This window comes from Mugil cephalus, chromosome 15 (genome assembly GCF_022458985.1).
Source record: "Mugil cephalus isolate CIBA_MC_2020 chromosome 15, CIBA_Mcephalus_1.1, whole genome shotgun sequence".
Taxonomy (NCBI): Eukaryota; Metazoa; Chordata; class Actinopteri; order Mugiliformes; family Mugilidae; genus Mugil; species Mugil cephalus.
Window position 1 is genome coordinate 940,571 of NC_061784.1, and position 22,788 is coordinate 963,358.

General features: G+C 39.4%; 1 protein-coding gene across 1 annotated transcript; it reads left to right on the forward strand.

Annotated features, from left to right (window-relative positions):
• The first annotated feature begins 6,204 nt into the window (after positions 1–6,204).
• Positions 6,205–17,126, forward strand: pygma (phosphorylase, glycogen, muscle A). The gene is made up of 20 exons (XM_047606897.1): positions 6,205–6,546; positions 8,410–8,511; positions 8,629–8,707; positions 8,832–8,935; positions 9,154–9,285; positions 9,379–9,490; positions 9,575–9,657; positions 10,933–11,076; positions 11,436–11,528; positions 11,616–11,762; positions 12,374–12,537; positions 12,630–12,744; positions 12,845–12,946; positions 14,074–14,221; positions 14,327–14,385; positions 14,451–14,592; positions 14,670–14,877; positions 15,483–15,617; positions 15,836–15,902; positions 16,031–17,126. Exons 1-20 carry the CDS (start codon positions 6,304–6,306, stop codon positions 16,178–16,180), a joined length of 2,529 nt encoding a protein of 842 aa, XP_047462853.1. The 5' UTR covers positions 6,205–6,303; the 3' UTR covers positions 16,181–17,126.
• The last annotated feature ends 5,662 nt before the right edge of the window (positions 17,127–22,788 follow it).

Genomic DNA, 22,788 nt, shown 5'->3' on the forward strand with positions numbered 1-22,788 from the left:
TGAAGACCCTGGAGAGACTCATCTTGGAGCTGTTCCGGCCCATGGTCAAACCATGTTTGGACCCTCAACAATTGGCCTGTCAGCCTCAACTTGGAGTTGAGGATGCCAGCTGTATAGGAATACCCAGAGCCGCCTCTATTTTCTGAGACAGCTAAGGTTTTCAATATCTGCAGGACTATGCTCAGAGTGTTCTAGGAGTCTGTGGTAGCCTGGACCCTCTGACGGTAGTGTCAGATAACGAATGCTTCACAAAGTGAAAGTCATCTTTGACGATGTGTCCAACCCACGCCATGATGTGCTGGTCAGACATTGGAGTTCTTTCAGCACCAGACTGATTGCACTACGATACACTATGGAGCACCACAGGAGATCATTCCTGCCTGTGGTCATGAACCTGTACAACACCTCACTCTGAGTGTCAGACACTAATCAGTTGGTTGATGTATTCCTTCTTGTGCAATAATTTGTCACTTTCTTGTCATATACATGGACATATTTCTTTATATACAGTATTTATTGGACTCCGGACTCACCATGTGCAATAATTTCCCGTTGAGCAATACCCCATATTCAATCGGAGCACATGTTCACTTGTATTTTTACGTAATTCTGATTCTGATCCTGATTGTAATCTATGCACAAAGAAAATAAAGATTATTTACTATATCTAGTTAATTGCTAAAAGCAAGTCAGCATTTTTTATCTTGGCCATACCCTGTACCTTGAGGAGGAAGTTTAATCTAAGTGCACTATTATTATCACTATCATTATATAGTAATAGTAGTGATAGTAATATATTTTGTTAGGTGCTGTTTGTTTTATGCTTCCCATGCTAATTTATTGGCAACATCATATCAAAAGTATGTTGCGTTTTCTAAATTTGACAGCTCAAACACTACTCTCTGACATAACGAGCTTAGATGCATGTGAATCTGCAATGTTGAGCTTCTGAACAAACCCATAAATTAAGAAAACATCGGTTAGGAACTGTAGGCTCTCTAGCATGTGTCACACCCAAAAGCAAGTCAACTGCTTCTCGTAAAACACACAAAATTAGATACGAAATGAAACATTTAAAGCAGAAGTTTAAAAGGATTCCACTTAGTAGAAGAGTTCATCATGTAAAGGCTGTTTTTATATGTGGAACTTGTGAATATAAAATATTAACCTCATCATGCTGGAGTAATGTACATTTTCTGGATGACTCTTGCATCTTTTGGCAGTTTTCAAAGCTTAAATTCCTTTGAGTAAATTTCACTTAGGTGCATCAGATGACCTGAGAAAAATCTGGAAGCATTTCTGTCTGCAAGAGCAATTAGAAACATTGTCTTTCAAAACTCTGACTTCATATTCACATGCATGTACAAGTTATATGCAGCATGCTGTGAAGTCAGTGAAGTGTGTTTGACTTATCAGTGAAGGGTGACTCACCCATGCAAACCTCTAAAAGTGGGTCCAGGTGAACTGGTATGGGCCTAAGTCTTTGTCAGACAGATAAAATCAAAGCAATCTTGAATTTGATGCTGATGTATGAATAATGAATGCACTGGAGTGTTCCTGCCTGCAAAGCAATTCAGCCAAATAGAGTAAATGGTGCTGAATACTTTTATGGCAAGATATCAAAATCCCTACAGACAAAAATGCTATATGAGAGTTTATAATTTAATACCTTTGGGAGTTCAGTAATGAATTTTCATTTTGTGTAAGTACACCAAGTAGAAAGATTTAAGCAGTCAAATAGCTTATCTGAATAACAGAATAACACGTAATACACCAGATTTGTTTAGTTAATTTCTTCCCAAATATTTTTATTGGACAAATGCAATGCTGTCAATTACAGAAATACAATTAATTTTTTTAAACATAAATGCATATGTACACACATAAAAACGAAACTAACCAAAAACACTTTTCCACAAATCCCCATAACTCATCTGCCTGTCAGTCACATTGCAGAGATCCAGTCGTGTCAAAATCTTCCTGCAGAACAATGTTCGCACACATTTTAGAGGTGAAATGTCAATCACCTGCTTCAGTTTAGCACAAGGTCAAGGGGTTTTGAACTTCTTATGTTGATGTTATCATCTTGTCCTACCTTCTGCCTCTCGTTTCATCCTTATGCATATCAAAATTTCTACAATGTCTCTATGATGAGCTGTTACTATTGGCGCTGTATTATAGCAGAGTACAGGTTTGACTCACAGAGACTGCTTTGAATTGTTTCCCTATCAGTCCAATGACATGGCTGTTTGCTCTTGTTCCTTAGTTTTATAGTGGGAAACATGTTTTAAACAGAACTGCCAAGCAAAACTTTTTTACATAGAAGAAAATTGCAACAAAAAGTGTTTTCGTTTATTACATAAAATCATATTTACACTTTCCATCCCTGTCTTGGTGATACACTCGCTGTCTGACCAATACAAGCTTTTACAGTGAACATCTGTGTTATTTGTACCCACAGAACACCTCATCAAACAGTTGTGTTTGTGTTTTAGTGACCTGTCTGAGGCAATTATTGATTTTTGTTCCAGTCTAAGGCTGGCTGAAGCTCTGCGGCCTCGATGAGGAAATAGAGGTACTCATGTGTTGTGTAGAGAGCTACAATTGCAATAAAATATTGAGCAACATTCATATTATGGGGAAAGCCCTCAGTACTTAAGTAAAGCGTGCATGTTATTGAACCTGCTTTCCGGGATTTAGCTGCAAACGAAAATCTTTTATTTCTGGAGAATACTCATACACCAGCTTGCTTCATTCCTGTAGCTTGTGCAGGTCTTGTGATACAGTCTGTTCTGCACAAACAGCTTGCAGAGAACATTTAAGCAGTTGATATCCAAAGGCAAACTGGTTGACCTACAATCATTAGAAGTAATTTGAGAAGAGGTCTCAGATCTTAGCCAAAGGATTCAATTGACTGTGAGCTACCATTTGCAATAGTATCTTAGACTGGTTAATGGATTAACATGGACAGTATCTTGAAGAGTAATCATTTAAAATACTAATGATGGCTTTGTGTAACAGAGCTTATAAGACTAATGTTTACACTACACAACCTTTGCAATAAAATGATGTTGTAACTACAGTACTATCACCTACTCCATGCCTTGCATTGGAATAGCTATGTGAAAATATAACATAGACAACGACAGAAAAATCAGTAGGCCTCCTCACTACAATCAATGATTCGTGAATCTATTTAATTAGGTGGTAATACCAGCTATTCATAGGTCCATCTGCCAGCAGTGTTTGGTCCCCTCTACTACCTTGGGCAGAACAAACCTTTTCACTATGACCAGATTTACCACCAGGTGACAGTATTCCTTCTGCTCTGTGCTGGCCTCTTGTTGTCAATTTCGCAGATGGCCAAAATAAAGCATTTGACCTGAGTAAAACACTCTAACTTAACAATTTCCCTGTGAATTATCTCCCCAGTGATTCATTGCCATTGGGAAATGCAATGCAAATTAATCGATTGGTATTCAGCACACACAACTTAATTTTAAATTTACACCACATAAATGCTCAGTGTGGATGCAATTCATTTTTTTTTTAAACCAGCAGAGATAAAACCGACAATAATGACCTCATCTGTCACTATTAGAAATCATTGTTCAGTTTAATAAAACACACATGTAAGCTGTGTAGATGAATTAATTTCAATGCATTATAACAAACAATGAAACAATGAGACCTAGTAGCAGTTTCTGGTTGCAGACTTATGTGCAGAGACGACTGTGAACCAAGTGGTAGGTGTGATACCTTAAATCTGTAACTTTTGGTGAGTTGTAAACAAAGATGTTCATTCTCTTTAGGAAAACAAGTAGAAGCAGCTTTCTCACCAACTAACCTTGATGCCAATGTGTTAATGAAGAAAGAGAGTGAATAAAGAAATCAAACTTAGCTTTTGAAATCTTGTTACTTGGCTGCTTAGCTGCTGTATATTTCAAGAGGCAGTAGTATTTTGGTGTTGATGACTGTGCAAAAATATCAAAAAAAAAGAGAGAGATCTTAGCCAGGACATTGCAATACCCTATGCAACTCATTAGTGAGTCACATTTAGACACAAACCAAGATTCTGACATGTCTAATTTCTGAGCCAATCCCATGACTCCTGAGTCCTGATGTTTTACAAATAAAAAATAATTCCTTTCTTCACTTGGAAAGATCTGCATTTACCAGCTGGCAACACAGTATAAAAAAGTAGCTATAACACTTATGAAGGCCTGCAAAGCAGCATGATATTTAGAATGTGAAGATGCAAGATAATGACTGCCTGGAATTCATTTTGTGTGACGGCTTTTGACTGTGTGGGGAGAGGTTTGTTGTAATACCAAGTTCATGGTTTGAAGAGTGAAGTGAGCAAGCAATAAATCTCTCCTGTAATTCTAAATAGTTCCTTAGTTAATGCACCCAAAAAATTATTTAAAAGTTTTAGTAAATGCATAAATTTAATCAACATACACCAATGGTCCAGATAATTTGAAGTAAAACATATATTTAGTTTTATGTTGCCTCATAAATCTATTTGCAAAAGTCCATTGAGAGTCACTGTCTATTTTTGTCTCAACACTCTACCGTCTGCCAAACATCAGGTGCATCTTTATAGCTGTAGTTATAGTTTAGACAATATTTGAAAAGATTCTCATGTTGTTCTGGCACATGGACCTAATTCAGTTGATAAACTGTCACAACAGATGCATTTGTTGTGGGAAATTTGCCTTCACATCAAGAATAATGATTTGTTATTTTTTGTTTCGGTGTCCAACAGGCATTCATTCAGTTTGGTCTTGAAATGCTGGTACCATTTGACAGAACAGCCAGTAGACATGTAAGGACATAATTTGCTCATCATAATGGACAAATCAGGGGCACGCCAGCTTCAATCTCTGTCATGTGTTGTGTGATGGTTCCTCTGTTCTGGGGGTCATTGGCATGCAGGAATATTAAAATAAATGTAACAGGAAAGGGTATAGATAACATTCATATAGCATGTAAGTCCTTATGTCCTTTCAGTAATGCAAAAGTGGCCATGAAGCACTGCCAAACACTTCAGCTACCACCAACAATTTGGTTTCGATTATGCTGCTGTCCAAACGCTGTAGTGTTTGACAACAACTTTTTTTTTGCATTGTGTCCAATCATGCAACAGAGTGGGGAATGGTTACAAAGACAACATATTTTTATCCCCAATATTTTCCTGTCAACATTTATTCAGGTGCAGTGCAATCCAGTGCTTTTTGACACCAAAATTAGTCACTCTTTCAAACCTTTTTTAACCAATTTCAGCCCACAGACAGAAAAACCCTCTTTAACAAGATAATGATAATTATGCAGTACTGCCAGTACTGTCGGACTGATAGTAATATACTAGTGTTGTCTGCCGGCTCTTGCTGACATTAACTAGATATGCCTTTCAAATATCATGGCCTTTGGGACTGGGTCACACTTACTATTTATAGAAGGTCAAGGCTTCATGATAGTGTGGCTCACTAGAGTGATAACTGAAAATAGAGTGGGTTTTAGTTGCTCCGCCTGTCTGTTATTGCTCCAGGCTCTTGAACAGATGTGATTTGCACACAAACAGTGGATCACTGGTTTATACCATCTTACAATACCTCTATGGTGAATACATTGCGGTGAACTGATACAGTTGCAGGAAAATGTTAAACATTGCAGTCCTGCTGTTTAGGACACAGAAAGGGAGCCAGTGTACGAATGATACCTGATCCAGTGTCATAACTACATCTAAATATGATTCTGTAACTGCCCTTTATACCAGAGTCTGTATACTGTATGTTACATATACTATATAGAGCCTCTGGTAGCCAAGCAATCTTTGCAACCGCCAAGCTGAGAGGTCTTTAGTAGTTGGGTTAATATATGTATGCCTATAGACACATTTTTTTGTTTGTTTGTTTGTTTGGACACAGGGTCCCCTATTTCCAGGGGCTTGCAGAATGTGTCCAAACATATGTGAATGGTACAATGTAAACTATGTGATTATCCCCTAATAGGTGTTAGGATACCAGTCATATCTAAGACATCCCAAATGGTCCCCTTATGTACCAGTGACGTAATGTAAAATTTACATCCTTGGTATTCAGCACGCACTCCACCCTTTACCTACTACATGCAATCTGCTCCACCCTCTGCTTAATATTCATAGCTGTGTCTTTAAAATGCTGAACATGAGCCTGTGTTGCCGGTGCCTCTCTTGCTGTGTATCTGGGCCTGGTGCTGTGTACTTGCTGTCGTACTGTTTACATTCTTCCAGAGCGCTAAGCTGCTACAACTCGTACTACCATGTCCAAACCCCTGTCTGACCATGATAGAAAGAAACAGATTTCTGTGCGAGGCCTCGCCGGTGTTGAAAACGTCTCTGAACTGAAGCAAAACTTCAACAGACACCTCCATTTTACCCTGGTCAAGGACAGAAATGTGGCAACCAGAAGGGATTACTACTTTGCTCTTGCTCACACGGTGCGGGACCACTTGATTGGCAGGTGGATCAGAACCCAGCAGCACTACTATGAAAAAGATCCCAAAGTAAGTTTGCTAGTCACAGCAGCATCAAATACACACAATTTATATGGGTGTGAGAGAAATTGATGAATGAAAATGTTTCTTATAATGGCTACCTTGGTAACAGTAGTTAACAGTTTAGTGGTTGTAAGTGATATGGGTAAACGAAGTATAAAGGAAATACTGGTTTCTATATTTACTGCTTCAAACACTCTTGATTTTTAGAAATTCTGTACCACAACATTAGACCATATACTGTTTCGTGAAATAAGGACATTGTGCATATATATAGCATATATATTTACACAGTTTAATTAAGTATCTGCTCATATTTATCTCATGATATTATTAAAAGACATGACTCCTTCATTGTAAACCTCAAAATTAAACCACTGCACTAATTTATACTTTCATACCAAAATAGTGAATTCAGAACTTTTCATATTATTGCATTGGGGATTTTAAGCATCTTAAAACTTCCTCCAACATAGAGCTTTATGTTATTCAGCTGTACTGCCCTGTCAGTGTAATGCCAAGTCATGACATTTAAACTTCACTGGGGGTTCTTAGCACTTGTGCGGGTATGCTGTCGTGTTTGTAGTGTGTTGAAACATTAAACCGCTCCACAACCTTCTGTTCCCTTACTGTCTGACCATAAAGCTCACAGCCCTTTACGTGTGTCATATGAGCACATGCCTCTGAGGGCATTCGAGTTCATATAAAAGTACTGAAGCTGTATCACAGCAACTTCAGTGTCATTAAGCAACAGCTTGTGAAAGAACCTCAGTAGAACAATATGAAGCCAGCATCAGTGGAATAAAGAAGCAGTGCATAATTGCTTGAAAATGTCACACAAAACCATATGTAATTAAAACATGGAGTTCGGCAGCAGAGTAAAACTCACGTTCACATTCCATTTGCTTAAAAAATGTTCCCTGTGCGATAATTAATAACCCAGCAGAATAAGAAGGATAATTTTTATTCTTTCAGTAGATGCATGCCTTGGTTTGCTTTGCATGGTTAGAGTTCTATAAGTTACCAAAGCATTAATCTCAAACGTACAGCTCACAATATACTAGTTTTGTTAAACTGTTTGCTCAGATGTTGCTGATCCACAACCTCTAACTCAGAAACCATCTGACACCTCACTCTGGTGCTCCATACTAAAAGGTCAAAGGTAAATCACTTAAAGGTCTCACCAAAAGGCAGAGGCAGGAAGGACATCCTAGCTTAGTGCATAGTTGTTGGGTAAATATCACATACTGCAATGATGATAACAGGAATTCTTGGAAAGGGGACTGAATCAGATAAAATTTAGGTACATACAGTGATATGGCTCTGTTCGGTGTATTCATTATTATTTTACACAACTATCTGAAACACTTTTCCTATCACTCCAGCCTTGACATCCACAATGAATGGATATCAGACTCAGGCTGACCTTTACAGCAACCTCTACAGGAGCTATTTATGCCCAGGCCAAAATGTTTGCGTTATGTAATACCCAAGCAATCTGTCCCCCAGCCCCTTCTCTTCCCTCATCTCCCCTGCTTTTCCTCCTCCTCCTCCTCAGCCTGTGTCTGAGCTTCCATGTCAGAGGAGAAAAAGAAATGGCAAAGGCTAAACGCAGGCTCAGGTAGCACATTTCCCCAGCCATGAGGCTAAACTGTGAAACTTGAAGATTTCTTTGACATTCTGGGTTAGGTGTCACCACTGAGACATTTGGCATATGATTTCACAGGTTTCGGGTTTTAATGCCAAACCTGCAGTCATCATGCTACCGTAGGGATTTTTCTCCCACTCTCATCATACAATGTTGCTAAAATATCTGTTCATAAGACAAGTTCATAAGACAAATATTATGTTGTCTTTCTTCCCGAACTGTAGCGTGTTTACTACATCTCCCTTGAGTTCTACATGGGCCGCACACTCCAAAACACTATGGTGAACCTTGCTCTGGAAAATGCCTGTGATGAGGCCACATATCAGGTGAAACTAAACTCCATTTAGTTTTTTTTTATTATCTACATCTCTGTTCCTAAGTACTGTAAAATGAACGCAACACCCTTGTATTGCTGCTTCATGGTGTTCTGGTGTTCACTGTAGTTGGGTCTGGAAATGGAGGAGTTGGAGGACATGGAGGAAGATGCTGGTTTAGGTAATGGTGGCCTTGGTCGTCTTGCTGGTGAGAATCTTTCTACCTTTCATAATAATAATACAGTAATTTCTATAATAAGACAATGATGTATTGCTTTGTATCAGAACTAAAATATTGATTTGCTTTTTTTTCTGCTCTCTGTGGTTTCCAGCCTGTTTCCTGGACTCCATGGCTTCATTGGGTCTGGCTGCCTATGGCTATGGCATTCGCTATGAATTCGGTATCTTCAATCAGAGAATTGTCAATGGCTGGCAGGTTAGAAACAAACAACTTTCAATATTATTTGAAACTCTATAGTCTCATATCAGTGACTTTCACTGCTGTTTTTCACCTGAAATCACCTGCTGAATCAGTTTCTTTCATTGTTATTATGACCTGATGTTCCTTGTCATTTTCCATGTCCGGCTCATCTCAGAAGACACCGGGCTAAGGAGTGTTTTTCCCCATCAATATAAATGTATGTCATTATCCAGGTTGAGGAGGCTGATGATTGGCTGCGTTTTGGCAACCCCTGGGAGAAAGCGCGTCCTGAGTACATGCGTCCAGTTCATTTCTATGGCAGGACCGAGCATCACCACGATGGCGTCAAATGGGTTGACACTCAGGTGGAAATGTGGTTTAAATTGAATCAATGTGAACATGGTTTTCTGAAATTGTATATATCATTATATTTCAAAACTTTGTGATGATATTTGCAGGTAGTGTTGGCTCTGCCATATGACACCCCAATCCCAGGCTACAGAAACAATATTGTCAATACCATGAGGCTGTGGTCTGCGAAGGCACCCTGTGACTTTAACCTTAAAGACTGTACGTGTCTCTATGTCTCAATGATGCAGCAGTTGTTTAATAAGAATTAGTCTGACCTAAAAGAGTTTGTGTATTCCCCTACAGTCAATGTTGGTGGCTACATCCAGGCTGTGTTGGACAGAAACTTGGCTGAGAACATCTCCCGTGTGCTGTACCCCAATGATAACGTAAGAAAGTACCTGTGAGCTTTTTATGTAACAGAACTGCACTCACAAGTCCACCACCTTGGATTAGCCCATAAATGTATGTCATAGGTGAGGGTGCCATAAACTGTATGGCTCCTGTATGACTGGGTAGCTTAAGCTCTACCGAGAGATGAATTTCCATAATATGGACTCTAGCATATGTTCTTAATGTTCTGTGTGAGCCACTGTATGTTCTTTTATCATAAGACCTGACTAACATATTCCAACTCCGAGAAAGCTCAAGGAGGAGAGTTTAGTTGATAATCATCTAGCTTGAGCTACGAGTCATGTCAGGTCTGGTAATTTATGCCTGTGCATGTGACAGGAGAGGTAGACTTCATAATGTAGTCAGTGATACTGCAGGTGCTGAAACGATACATATATTTGTATTATTAATTCTGGCTTATAATAAACAACTCAGTTTAATTAAATTTTATTTATATAGCGTCAGTAACAGAGGATAAAGTATCCAGATTCCATTTAATCATTTTCTCAGATTCAGTTTTAATGAAGCAAATTTAAATCTCTTTTATTTTACCAGGTGAATATACTGTAACTCATCAGTTTATTGTGAAAGAAATCAGTCTTGAAGTTTCTTTTCAATCCATCTCTGTTTGATTAATAAGTCAGCTGTAGTTAGACATGTCATTTCCTCAGCTCACCCTTAAAAACACACCTTACTATTCAGAACTGACAATGAAAACGCCTTGAACTCCACACTTAACATGCACACTTTAGTAGAATTATAAATGTAAAATTGAACAAACTTTTTTGAAGAGAAAAAATATATACATTCAAGCCATATGTGTGTGTGAAAATTAACTATACATTTAAGACTTAAGTTAGAAGCGTATCAGAGAGAGATGGATGAATAATATTTATAATGCAGATATTTATGAAAGTCTGGGTTCAAGTCCAGCTTGGGCCTTTCTGGGTGGAGTTTGCATGTTCTCTCTGTGTCTGCATGGGTTTTCTCCGGGTACTCTGGCTTCCTCCCAGGGTGTACCCCGCCTCTCACCCAATGCCAAATGAGACAGGCTCCAGCAACCCCCACGACCCTAGTGAGGATTAAGCGATAGTAGAAGATGAGATGAGATATTTATAAAGCTCACATAATCTAGGGTAGTTATTTAATTTAGAAATATTTCGCTTGCTCATGAAGTCAGTGGAAGGCAAAAGGCCCCATTTAATAAATGAAATACCTTGTCATGTTTGCCTGCAGAACAGAAAGTGACAAATGTGTGTCTTTACCCTCAGTTCTTTGAAGGAAAGGAGCTCCGTCTGAAGCAGGAATACTTTGTGGTGTCTGCCACCCTTCAAGACATCATCCGTCGTTTCAAAGTCTCTAAGTTTGGCTCCAGGGAGATTGCTCGCACAGACTTCAGCAAACTGCCTGACAAGGTGAACTGAAAAAAACTCAAAAAAGATTCCTCTATGATATTCTCTCTGGGTCTTCATTTAATTGTCTCTGTCAGTGTGTTGAACAGGTTGTAGCCTCTTTTTTTATTGTACCTTAGAAAAGCTGAACATAGGTGTGGCATATCTATTTACTCAGTTTAATTAAGTACTTACTCAGACTTAAAGAGGCAATATTTACCAATATTTAATCCAATTACTTATCTCATTACAGCCCATATTAATCTTATGATATTATTCGTTGGGTTCTTTTTATTGTACCTTAGTAGAATAACTGAAACGATCTATAAAGCTCTTTATGAAAGAAATCTGCACTGACTTTTGGTGATGCTCTGCATATCCAGGTTGCCATCCAGTTGAATGATACTCACCCAGCCATGGCTATTCCTGAGCTGATGAGAGTTCTGGTTGATGAAGAGAAGCTTGACTGGGATAAGGTGAGGAAGAGCATGCAGTTATTTCTTCCAGGGACAAGAATGTAATGTTTTAAAATTTCTCACTTTCATAAATCTATGGATTTTTAGGCCTGGGACATCTGTGTGCGCACATGTGCCTACACTAATCACACAGTCCTTCCTGAAGCTCTTGAGCGCTGGCCAGTGGACCTGTTCGCTCATCTGCTACCCCGTCACCTGGAAATAGTCTATGAGATCAATCGTCGCCACCTGGAGGTTAGTACTGCACATTGCAACATGGTAAGATTTCTACAACTTGTTGCATTAAACAGGTTATAATGGCTCCTTGCTATATGTAACACAGGAAGCACACAGTCAGTGTTCTCTGTGGTTAAATCCCAACAAGTGTCTGAACAGAATATTTCTAATAGTTGTCTGCCTGACTGGGGTGGGAGTTGCGAGGTAAGATGGAAACCCCCAGATTAAGTTTTGAAGATAATATCAAATTAAAGCATAAATGTATTTACAATTGACAACAAAATCCAATATTTTCTGCACTTAAAAAAAAAATAAATATGTGTAAGGACAGACTTTTCAGACTGCCATGAGAATGTAAAGCCTGTAATGTAAATGTCAAAGAACAAAATTGTTCTTTTGTATTGGCTTGTAATTACAACATCTGTCAGAACTGGACTCCTACGTTACTACTGGAGGGACAGAAAGTTCTGTGGGTGCAGTGGGTCCATTTTAGGAGCTGTGCTGCTCAACCAGATCTACAAGAATAATACACTCTGCTTTGTGACGTGTGAGATGACTAAAATCTGAGAATGCAAGATGAAGTATTATAAACCATGAAAGTAATTTTTATCTTGTCCTTAATTTTGCAGAATGTTGCTGCAAAGTTTCCTGGTGATAATGATCGTCTTTGCCGCATGTCCCTCATTGAGGAAGGTGGACAGAAAAGGATCAACATGGCCCATCTGTGCATTGTGGGGTCCCATGCTGTTAACGGTGTAGCCCAGATACACTCTGACATCCTCAAAGCTACTGTGTATGTCTCCAAATCCCCAATCTGTGTCATTTAATGTGCTGCACGTCATCTGTGTGTTTCTCATATATGTGATCCCTCCCCTCTGCTTGCAGTTTCAAGGACTTCTATGAGATGGACCCACACAAGTTCCAAAACAAGACCAACGGCATTACTCCTCGTCGCTGGCTGGTTATGTGCAACCCCGGGCTGGCTGAGGTCATTGCAGAGGTTAGGAGCAAAAACACTTACAGCATATAGATAATATATGAGTTATACTTTACAGTGGATGAAGATACTTATTCACATTGCCTCATTTTTTGATGATCAGAAAATCGGTGAGGAATTCATCCGTGACCTTGATCAGCTTCAGGGTCTCCGCAAGTATGTAAATGATGAGGCTTTCATTCGTGATATCGCCAAAGTTAAACAGGTGAGTGATCTATTATTTGGTGTTAAATCAACCAATCAGTTTGAAAAAAAAAATAATAAATAAATAAACAAATAATGTAATTTGGGGGTTGGAAGCTTGCTCATGACATCACAGCCATGGACAGGCCAGGGGGCATCTCCTCAGTCTATCTGTGGAGATGTGTTACCTAGCTGTTCCCTTGGGTTAGCATTGGATCATTTAGTTTGATGACAAAGACAATACTTTTAAGCAAGAAGGATAGTCCTTGGTTTAAAAAAATAAATAAAAAATTTCCCACATATTTTCAGGAACCACCTTGACGTGTCTCCTGTCTACATCTCAATCATGTTGATCTTTCATAATGCCTGAGTTTCTCTCTGTAATAGGCAAGCAATTAAAACTAATACAGCCGTGGCCCTCACCCCTCCCTGAGCCTGACAGCCAGTCATCAGTGTGGAGAGGTGCTGTGACATTTCCTTTAAAGTTTCAGAGGAAATTTTCTTTGACACTTGCATATGTTTTTGTGGCCTTTTCCCCTTTTCCATTGTAGCTGATTTTATTATTTAAGTCATTTTCTAGAAAAAAAAAATCTGAATTCACATGAGACCAGATCAGTATTTACAGGGGTGCACATAACTTTTTTTTATCTTATTCTCAGAAGAGAACCTAGGGTTGTTGCTCGGCTCTCAACATTTTTCAAATACATTTTTCCATGATGACCCACCTCAGAGGATGACTAAAATACAGTGACACATGGACAACGTGACATTTACTTTAATCCCAATTAATGATTAATAAAAGCAGTACAACAAAATATTTTTTTTTTAACGGCCCGCAGTATGTATGCAAATCAAAAGACCACAACATGTTGTGTTTAGAGATGATTTAAAAATTATATTTGAATGATATTGGCCCGCAGATTAATTTAATTTGATTAAATGACTTCAGACTAACTTTATTGTCATTTTGTATGCACAGGGTGTATACAGAACGAAATTCCATTGCATACAAATCTGAACTCAATTCACCATTGCTCGACACAGAAACTATTTCCTGCTCCCATTCTGCTTCCTTGCTAGGTATGCAAATGCGTGTTACAAGGTCTGATACAGTGGTTGGCTTTCTATGTCACTGTTTTGATCATGCAGGAAAACAAACTAAAGTTTGCGGTGCATCTGGAGGAGCACTACAAGGTGAAGATTAACCCCAACTCAATGTTTGACATTCAAGTAAAGAGAATCCATGAATACAAGAGACAACTCCTCAACTGTCTGCACATCATCACCTACTACAACCGTAAGTGCTCATCAAAGCCTTTTATTCATGTACTGTGTTATTATATATCTTATGTGTAAAGTTGCACACCTCAGCTTTGTAACCTCTCTCTGATATCTCTGCCAGGAATCAAGAAAGAACCCAACAAGCAGTGGACTCCAAGGACAGTTATGATTGGAGGAAAGGTTAGTATTTTATTGAAACAAGTAATATATTAAATTCTATGGGTCTAAATGTGCCTTTCTTGCAGGCCGCTCCTGGTTATCACACTGCCAAGATGATTATCCGTCTGATCACAGCTATTGGTGAGGTGGTCAACAACGACCCTGTGATAGGAGATCGCCTGAAAGTCATCTTTTTGGAGAACTACAGAGTCACCCTGGCAGAAAAAGGTAATTGGCAAATCATCGTGCAGTGTGAAAAACAAAATGCTTGTTGGGGTCATCAACTCTCTGCTGCTGTCTTCCAGTCATCCCAGCAGCTGACCTGTCAGAGCAGATTTCCACAGCTGGCACTGAGGCCTCTGGCACTGGCAACATGAAGTTCATGTTGAATGGTGCTCTGACCATTGGTACCATGGATGGAGCCAATGTTGAGATGGCCGAGGAGGCCGGTGAAGACAATCTCTTCATTTTCGGCATGAGGGTGGAGGATGTTGATGCACTTGACAAAAAAGGGTAAAGGAGGGATCATAGTTTTGTGTACCTCATTTAATTCTACATTTAATTCTTTTGTCAATCAAATCTTGTCACCACCACATGTTGTTTTTCTTTTGCATATAACTCACAAAATGTTTTCCTCTGAACTCAAAAATTATTTGACCATGTTATAATCTCATAGGCCAAAATATACTAGGCAGAAGCAGAAAAAAGCTCAATTCTTTTTATTTTATTTGTGCCACTACAGTGTGAAATATCTTTGCAGATAACACACTGTGTTACCAGTTATCAGATCCATTTGTAGAAATACCTCCAAGACAGGCCAACTGTCAAGACTTTTTAACATCATTTCAGTGAGCTCCATTTGCTCTGACAGTCCAGCAGCTCTGCAGTCTTGCACAGGTTTTTGTAATGAACTCTTTCTTGCACAACGGCTGCTGGTGCTTCCAGACTCAAATGCTTAAATGTCAACATAAGTTGAGGTTTTCCACACTAAAAGGTGTGGCCTTGGGGAACCTGCTGCTATTTCTACATAGGCATTGACCACTACTCCCTTATGAATGAGCCAGTTACTACAGTGACTAGCTTCTGTTTTTCTGAGTATTATTTTCTGCCCTGCTTAGATACCACGCTGGAGAGTACTATAACCGCCTGCCTGAGCTGAAACAGGCTATTGACCAGATTTCTGGAGGCTTCTTTAGCCCAAAGCAGCCTGACCTGTTTAAGGAAATTGTCAACATGCTGATGCATCATGACAGGTAGAGACACATCTGACATTAGCAGCCTGAGGCACAGACATGCACGCACACATACAAATATGAATTGCTATAAATTGCTGCATGCTGCTGTAAACAAGTAAAGAAAAAAAACTGCAGTCTCCTGCATGTAAACCAATATGCATACACTTATGCATGGACACATTTATCTCGTTAATATGTCTATTGTCATTTAGTTAATCACATTCTTTTCTTCAAAGGTTTAAGGTCTTTGCTGACTACGAAGACTACATTAAATGCCAAGAGAAAGTCAATGCTCTTTACAAGGTATGCTCATTAAAAATAACTGGGTTATTACAAGTTTTTCATTTGTAGTATAGATGGTATTGTGAATTGAGTGAATCATTTTAAATACTGTGTCACTCATTTGTCATACGTTTTTATCTTCACATCAGAACCCCAAGGAATGGACCAAGAAGGTGATCTACAACATCGCTGGATGTGGCAAGTTTTCTAGTGATCGCACCATTGCCCAGTACGCTCGAGAAATCTGGGGCATGGAGCCCACACTGGAGAAACTCCCTGCCCCTGATGACAAGCAATAAACTGTCCAAATGACAGCCAACACACAACTTTCTCCGTAGGCTGAACTAACAAGACAATCCACATGGTAGATGCTGTAAGTTTCATAAAAGCCCCCACAAACCTGGTTCCCCAGCCATTAGACTTGGTCACATTCTTGAAAAGTTTACATTTTCCACACTTATGTATTCACTGTATCCACGTTATAGACTGGTGTAATAAAACTGTTTGTGGTGGGCTTTGTAAATTTATTGGTGGTATTTTTTTATTCAAAAATATGAACTCTTATATTTCCACTCAGACCTATTCTGAATAAAATTTATCTTAAATAACATAACAGTCTGAGTGCCTGATGTGATTGATTGGGTAATGCTTGGGGATTGCAAACATGGTCACTTAGCTTGACAGAACAAAATCAGGACTTTTGTATAAGTGGTATTTATCATGAAATACTGATAAATGACATTGTTTGAAGATAATAAACTTAAAGTCTCTGACACTGCAGTGATCCCAGAATCAGTTGGAGACATTAAGTCTACTTAAAAACCTTTCAACTGAGCTAAACAATGTTACTTGAAGAACACGTAAGATACGGCATTTATAACAGAAAAATAATTGTACATGCTCAACCACATACTTTGTGAATGTGCCCAGTTTTAACACACAACTTTATTACCTACTGTGGGATATGGGGGACAAAAATTATTATTAGACACACTCAGTCATCACACGACCTAAAACTCCAATCTGTGATTCAAAGGAAAATGTGATGTCAGTGCCAATATACAGTATATACTGATGTGTTTTGATTTGTGGGCTGAAGAAACTGAAAAGCTGAGGAGAAAGTCTCACTGCAGAGGCAGCAAGAAAGAACCTGTAACCGCTTTTAAGATTCACTTGGTGTGGATTTTGCATATTTTTGTGCAAATAAGAAATGATTTGTAATTAAACTAAAAGTGAGTAATGTGATACCTGTTCAGTTTCTTTAGTGTTTGTTGGACAAAAATCTAATCTGCACTGTACCTACAGGGTAAACAAAGCAAATAGGGGGACCATGAGGGTTTTGTTAATTGGGGCACCACAAACAAAAACTAATAAGAAGGGATAGGAGGATCTGATAAGGCCAAGACCCAGCTACATGAATGAACAATTTCACAAGATGCAGTTTAGCAGCAAACCTTTATGCTGTGCCAGTAGGGACACTAGGACGCAGACCGAGCAGCGTATTTCTTGCTATTATCATCATAACCTTTGCTGTAGCAAAGTTGATCCGCTCAGAAACTTTGCTCCAAAACAATGAATCGTCAAAGAAATAGCAACTGTCTAAAAATTAAATAGGTATTTCAGATTCCTTTCAGCAACCTTAACAAATGGAACTGAATTACACGTGCTAAACAGATCTTGAAGTTTACTAGTAGCTTAATTTCCAAAATTAGAATTGTAGACGGAGCCTTCAACTATCAGCTACGTCGTTGGCAGAGCCTTTTCTGCTTTAATTATTAGTCTTTTAACTTTCCTTTTTAATAAAGCTCATAGACACTATAGCGCTCTTTATGAAATTACTCTATTTTGGTTAAACCGCTGCGTCGGAAATTCGAGCTCGTTTGGGACGCAGGGCTGACGCTGGCCACGGACTTACAACTCCAATCCCTTCTTCTGCGTGGTGTTACGGGATAACTGATGCCCAAACTGTTTGCCGCTGGAAAATCCTTGGTTTCTTCTGCACACCATGTTGAAAGTTAAAAAAAGAAAAAAAAAAAAGAAAGGTGAAGTGAGGTTCAAATGAAACTGCTCTCGGAGTGTATCAGCAGAAACGCACTCCCATTGGTTGTTTGCAGTCACTCGTCTGAAATTGTAAAACGAGTTCTAATTTAAATGTCAGAGATATCTTCCAATACAAGTCTATATGCACATGTTCTATCTAGAGTGTTATGGTCAAAGTATCCCTTACTCCAATCTGATGAATCCACTCCAATAAAATTAATTAATGTTAGTCCTTAAAACATTTGGAGATTTTATGATTTCTTAACCTCAGTGTGGGCCACATTCAAATGTAAAATCAAGCATTACTCTACAAACATAGTTAATAATCTGACCCGATGACAATGTTAATGTGGCAGAACACAAGAAAAGATAAATATGTATACATTTTTTTGTAATTCTAATTTGTAATTTTGTAAGTCTTAGATACCTAAATAAGAAAAAATGTTAAAGATTCTCCAGTGAATAAAACTCTTTTCGTGAACAGTTTTGTGTTAATGCAATGGATGTTTTCTACTAGAGGGGAAGGATCCACTAAGTCACACAAAGTCAGGCAGACTCCTGAAAATGGCCAAAAACTTATTTGTGTGTCTTGCACCAGCTTGCTCAGACACGGCAGATTTGCCAGCTGTATCCTCTTTCTGCATACTCCTGTAGACAGCCCTTTTCATGGAGTGACAGAACTAACTCTGGTGACCCTGAACTGTCCTTTAGTTATTCATGTTGCTATTTTAAAGGACTTGCATTTGTGGATTACTAGAATCTTGGCTGAAAAGGTTATTGATTTGTTATTGGTTAAAAAAAGGAAGTTCACTAAATTGCCTGTTGGAGGAGCTGTTGCTGTCTAATGAAGATTAGAAGAAAGAGAGAGGCTGATGGGCGCAGATTAAACATGTTGTTCTCTATCCTGCTGTCCATTAAATGTGTCATTTAATGTGTCAATGTGTTCATTTTACTCTTTCAGACCTTTATTTGACAATAAAACAAACTCCAATTTGACCTCATTAGAAGAAGCTTGTTTCTACCACTCTCATATACAGAGAATGTAAATATTTATATATTACCTCTGAGATCTCAGTTTACGTCATCAAGTCTCATCTCATCTCATCTCATCTTCTACTACCACTTAACCTCATCTGAGTCGCTGGGGCCGCTGGAACCCATCCCAGCTGTCATTGGGCGAGAGGCGGGGTACACCCTAGACAGGTCACCAGTCCATTGCAGGGCTAACACAGCACTCACACTCACCCCGAAAATCCACCGGGTGCGGGCGGATCCGGTGGATTTTAGAGGTCACACTTAGGGTCAATTTAGAATCACCAATCAGCCTAATGAGCATGTCTTTGGAGGTGGGAGGATACCGGAATAATGGGAGAAACCCCATGCAGACGTCATAAGTACTAAGTTTTATTATTATTTATACTGAAATATTAAATTAGACTGATAAATGTTACATTATTTTGATTGATGAAGATTCCGCTGAGGCCTAATGTACTGAATACCAAGGAATCTTAACCAGATCCAAAGTGGGAAATATCACACAGGGGGGAGGTCTAGCTGAGTGACCTGCAGCAGCAATGAGAAGAGTAATAAAGCCATAATGTTCAGTTTTTGATTTCTCTGCAGTGTGGCACAAAACATATAATGAGGAAAGGTCATCACAACAAAAATGAACACAACACTGCGTTGACCGGAGATAAACAAGACAATAGAAGGTGCTTTGAAGCAGTAGAGCCACACTGTGATGATTATGTCTTGGTAGTTAGAGCAAGTTCTCCACAAACTTTAAAGTTAGTGGTTCAACCTCCAGAACATGCTGAAGTATCCTTGTGTAAGACTCTGAACTTCCCAGTGCTCGGCAGTGGTGTATGGTGTTATTTTATTTCCTTCTCTTTTTGTAGAACTTTGAGTAAAGAAGAGATTGATGATAGAATGGCAAAAAAAAGTATTGGATGGAGGTTTGTGGAGGTTAATTGGTTCACAAACTACATCTAATCAGTTAAATTGTCCATAGTTGAACTCCAAATTCTCAAGGAGACCTGAAGCGAAAACAAAATACACAAAAAATCACATTGCCATTACAGGTTATTGATTGTAGACTTGATTCATAATTATATCTATTTAACCCTCAGATATTTTTATCCATTTGGGCAATTTTTTTCCTCTTCGCTCCTGTCATTTTGGCTGCATTAGGGCATGTGGCATAATTTTGTGTGGCAAAGCAAGTGCACAAAGTTTGAAATACTAATAGGTCATCAGAACACTGAAAAAAATGTACTACCCTCTATCAAGGACAAAATGTCCATGTCCAAACAACTGCTGTAAAAACTTAACTGATTAACATTTTTATCATCTCTTAAACCACATCAGCACTGTATAAAACTATCAAAAATTCCATCATGCTGAGGATTTGCATCTCTCTGGGAGTTACAGGCTGCATGATTTCATTCTTTCCACAAAGAAGACCATCTACCTTGCTCCTTGGTTATCAAAGGAACAAAATGATGAGACAGCCAAGTTCAAAACAGTTCAGGACTACAGCCAGGAGTATCAACATATTAACCAATGTGTTTTCTTCACAGTGAAGTGTAGTAACAGAAGGGAATGCATGTTTTTACTTTCTTGAAACAGAGTGCATATACGGCTGTGCCTGCACACATGTACAGCCATATGCACACACACACACACACACACACCTTCAAATAGTCTGCTAAGCTCATTAACACAAGCGGGGACAGACTGGGACTAAAAATTGTGGAAGCCCCGTCGGTTGAACACTGGACTGCATCCTGACTGAGGACTTCATTGTCCTGCTGGGGGACTTCAGTGCCCACAACAGCCTAGGTCATAGATCAGTGATCAACTTCATAATCTGACCCACCTGTTCTGGAAACAAGGGTGAAGAGAGGAGCAGAGCTGTCAACTGATCACCACCTCATGGTTAGTCAGATGGCAGGGTAAGATGCTGTGCACACCTGGGTATGCTGGGAATGCCTGGTGGAAAAACCTGTCAAGATGGTCTTCCACTCCCACCTCTGGCAGAACTTCAACCACGTTCTGGGGGCGAAGCAGTGAGTAACATGACCTATATCCGAATGAGCCATGTTCTGCTACTCCATTGCTGAGGTGACTGTTGCAAGCTGCAGCCACAAGGTCAGTGGTGCTGAAGGTTGAAGAAGGAGGTCTACAGGCATGGCTGATCGGTGGAGCTCAAGAAGCAGCTGACTGGTACCAGAGGGCTAAGCAGTCCATGGCGAGGGTAGTTGCTGAGGCAAAAACTCAGGTGTGGGAGAATTTCGGTGAGGCTATGGTTCTGGAAAACCATCCAGCGCCTCAGGGGCAGTAGGTGGCAACTCGCTCACACTGTTATTGGTGGGGATGGAGAGCTGCTGACATCAACTGGAGCTATGCAGTAGAAGGCATACTTCGAGGAGCTCCTCAATCCCACCAACACATATTCATTAGAGGAATCAGACCCAGAGGGTCTGGAGTTGGACTGTCCAATCTCTGGGGCAGAAGTCACCAACTGGCCTAAAAAGGACTAAAAACTTCAAAATGATGGAATATTTTAAGGAGAAAAAGGGTAGTAAATAAAACTGATACCTAAGGTTTGGCAGCAGCCAAACCATAACACAACATGGAAAACAGGAGTATTGTTGAAAAACTGCGGGTATTCATTAGTGATGTCACAAGATGTTTTTTAAAAAAACAAAAAATCAGAAAGTTAATTTTATAACCTGGCACTAACAAAACAACAAAACACTGAACAAACTGACCTAACACAATCGTCTTTTTCTTGTTTATTGGCGGGTGCCATCTAATCAAGGAAGGTGCGTTACTACCACCTACTGTGCTGGAGTGTGGATCAAAGTAGGGAAAACAAATAAACAAACAAAAAAACTTAGATTCTCTTTACCACTCCTGTTTCTCTTAAAAATTTAAATATGGTTTTATATTTTATTGCTTCACTACTTAAGGAAGCCTGCGGCAAATCGAAGGGAGGCGGTTTGTGTTTCTATTTGAATAATTACTGGTGTACAAATGCAGTGGTATTACCCTAACACTGTTGTGGCATTGTGGAGTCAGTCTTTATTGAGTGCAAACCTTACTACTCCCCAAGAAAATTTTCCTCCAGCATCCTTGTGGATATTTACATGCCACCACAAGCCCCCACCCACGAACCACTAACTCTGTACGCCTTCTCTTTCCAACTCTGAGAGGGTGATATAGACACATTCAGGACCTCATGCCAGACTGGAGCGTGATTCAGGCACAATGACCCTGCAGCTGTATGGAGAACTCTAAGAACCATCACCAGTTACAAAGGAAAAAGCCCTATTGTCACTTTGTCCCCTGGACTTGCTGATGATCTCAACACCTTCTACACCAGGTTTGAGAGATTCCCTGCTACTGTCAAGTAGGGATGGTTGTTGGGGTGAAGACCCAGATGCAGGACTATAGATGAGGCACGAAGTTCAAACAAAAAGTATGTAATAATAGACAAAAGGCGCTGCCAGCATGGCAGGAAAATACTAAATCAAAAGAAATCATCAACATGACGTGGAAACATGGAAGCTGGAACAAGACGTTAAAACATGAACCATGGCATGAAGACATAAGGTAACATTAACAACGCAACAGGAACAAAGGGAAAGGCAGGACCTATATACACATGAGGGCTGAGGGATGACAAAACACAGGTGAGACACATGAGGGCAATCAACGCAGGAGAAACCAATTAACAATCACGAGACAAGGAGGCACAAAACAAGAAACCCAGAAACTTAACAAAATAAAACAGGAAACACAAGACATGACCCAGACACACATGACCAACCACAAGGAGACAGGACAGACAGGAAACTAGATA

Coding starts and splice junctions, on each gene's coding strand:
- pygma (XM_047606897.1), top strand. CDS start 6,304: ATGTCCAAACCCCTGTCTGACCATGATAGAAAGAAACAGATTTCTGTG. Junction 9,286..9,378: donor TCAAATGGGTTGACACTCAG/GTGGAAATGTGG, acceptor TGATATTTGCAG/GTAGTGTTGGCTCTGCCATA. Junction 14,878..15,482: donor GATGCACTTGACAAAAAAGG/GTAAAGGAGGGA, acceptor TGCCCTGCTTAG/ATACCACGCTGGAGAGTACT.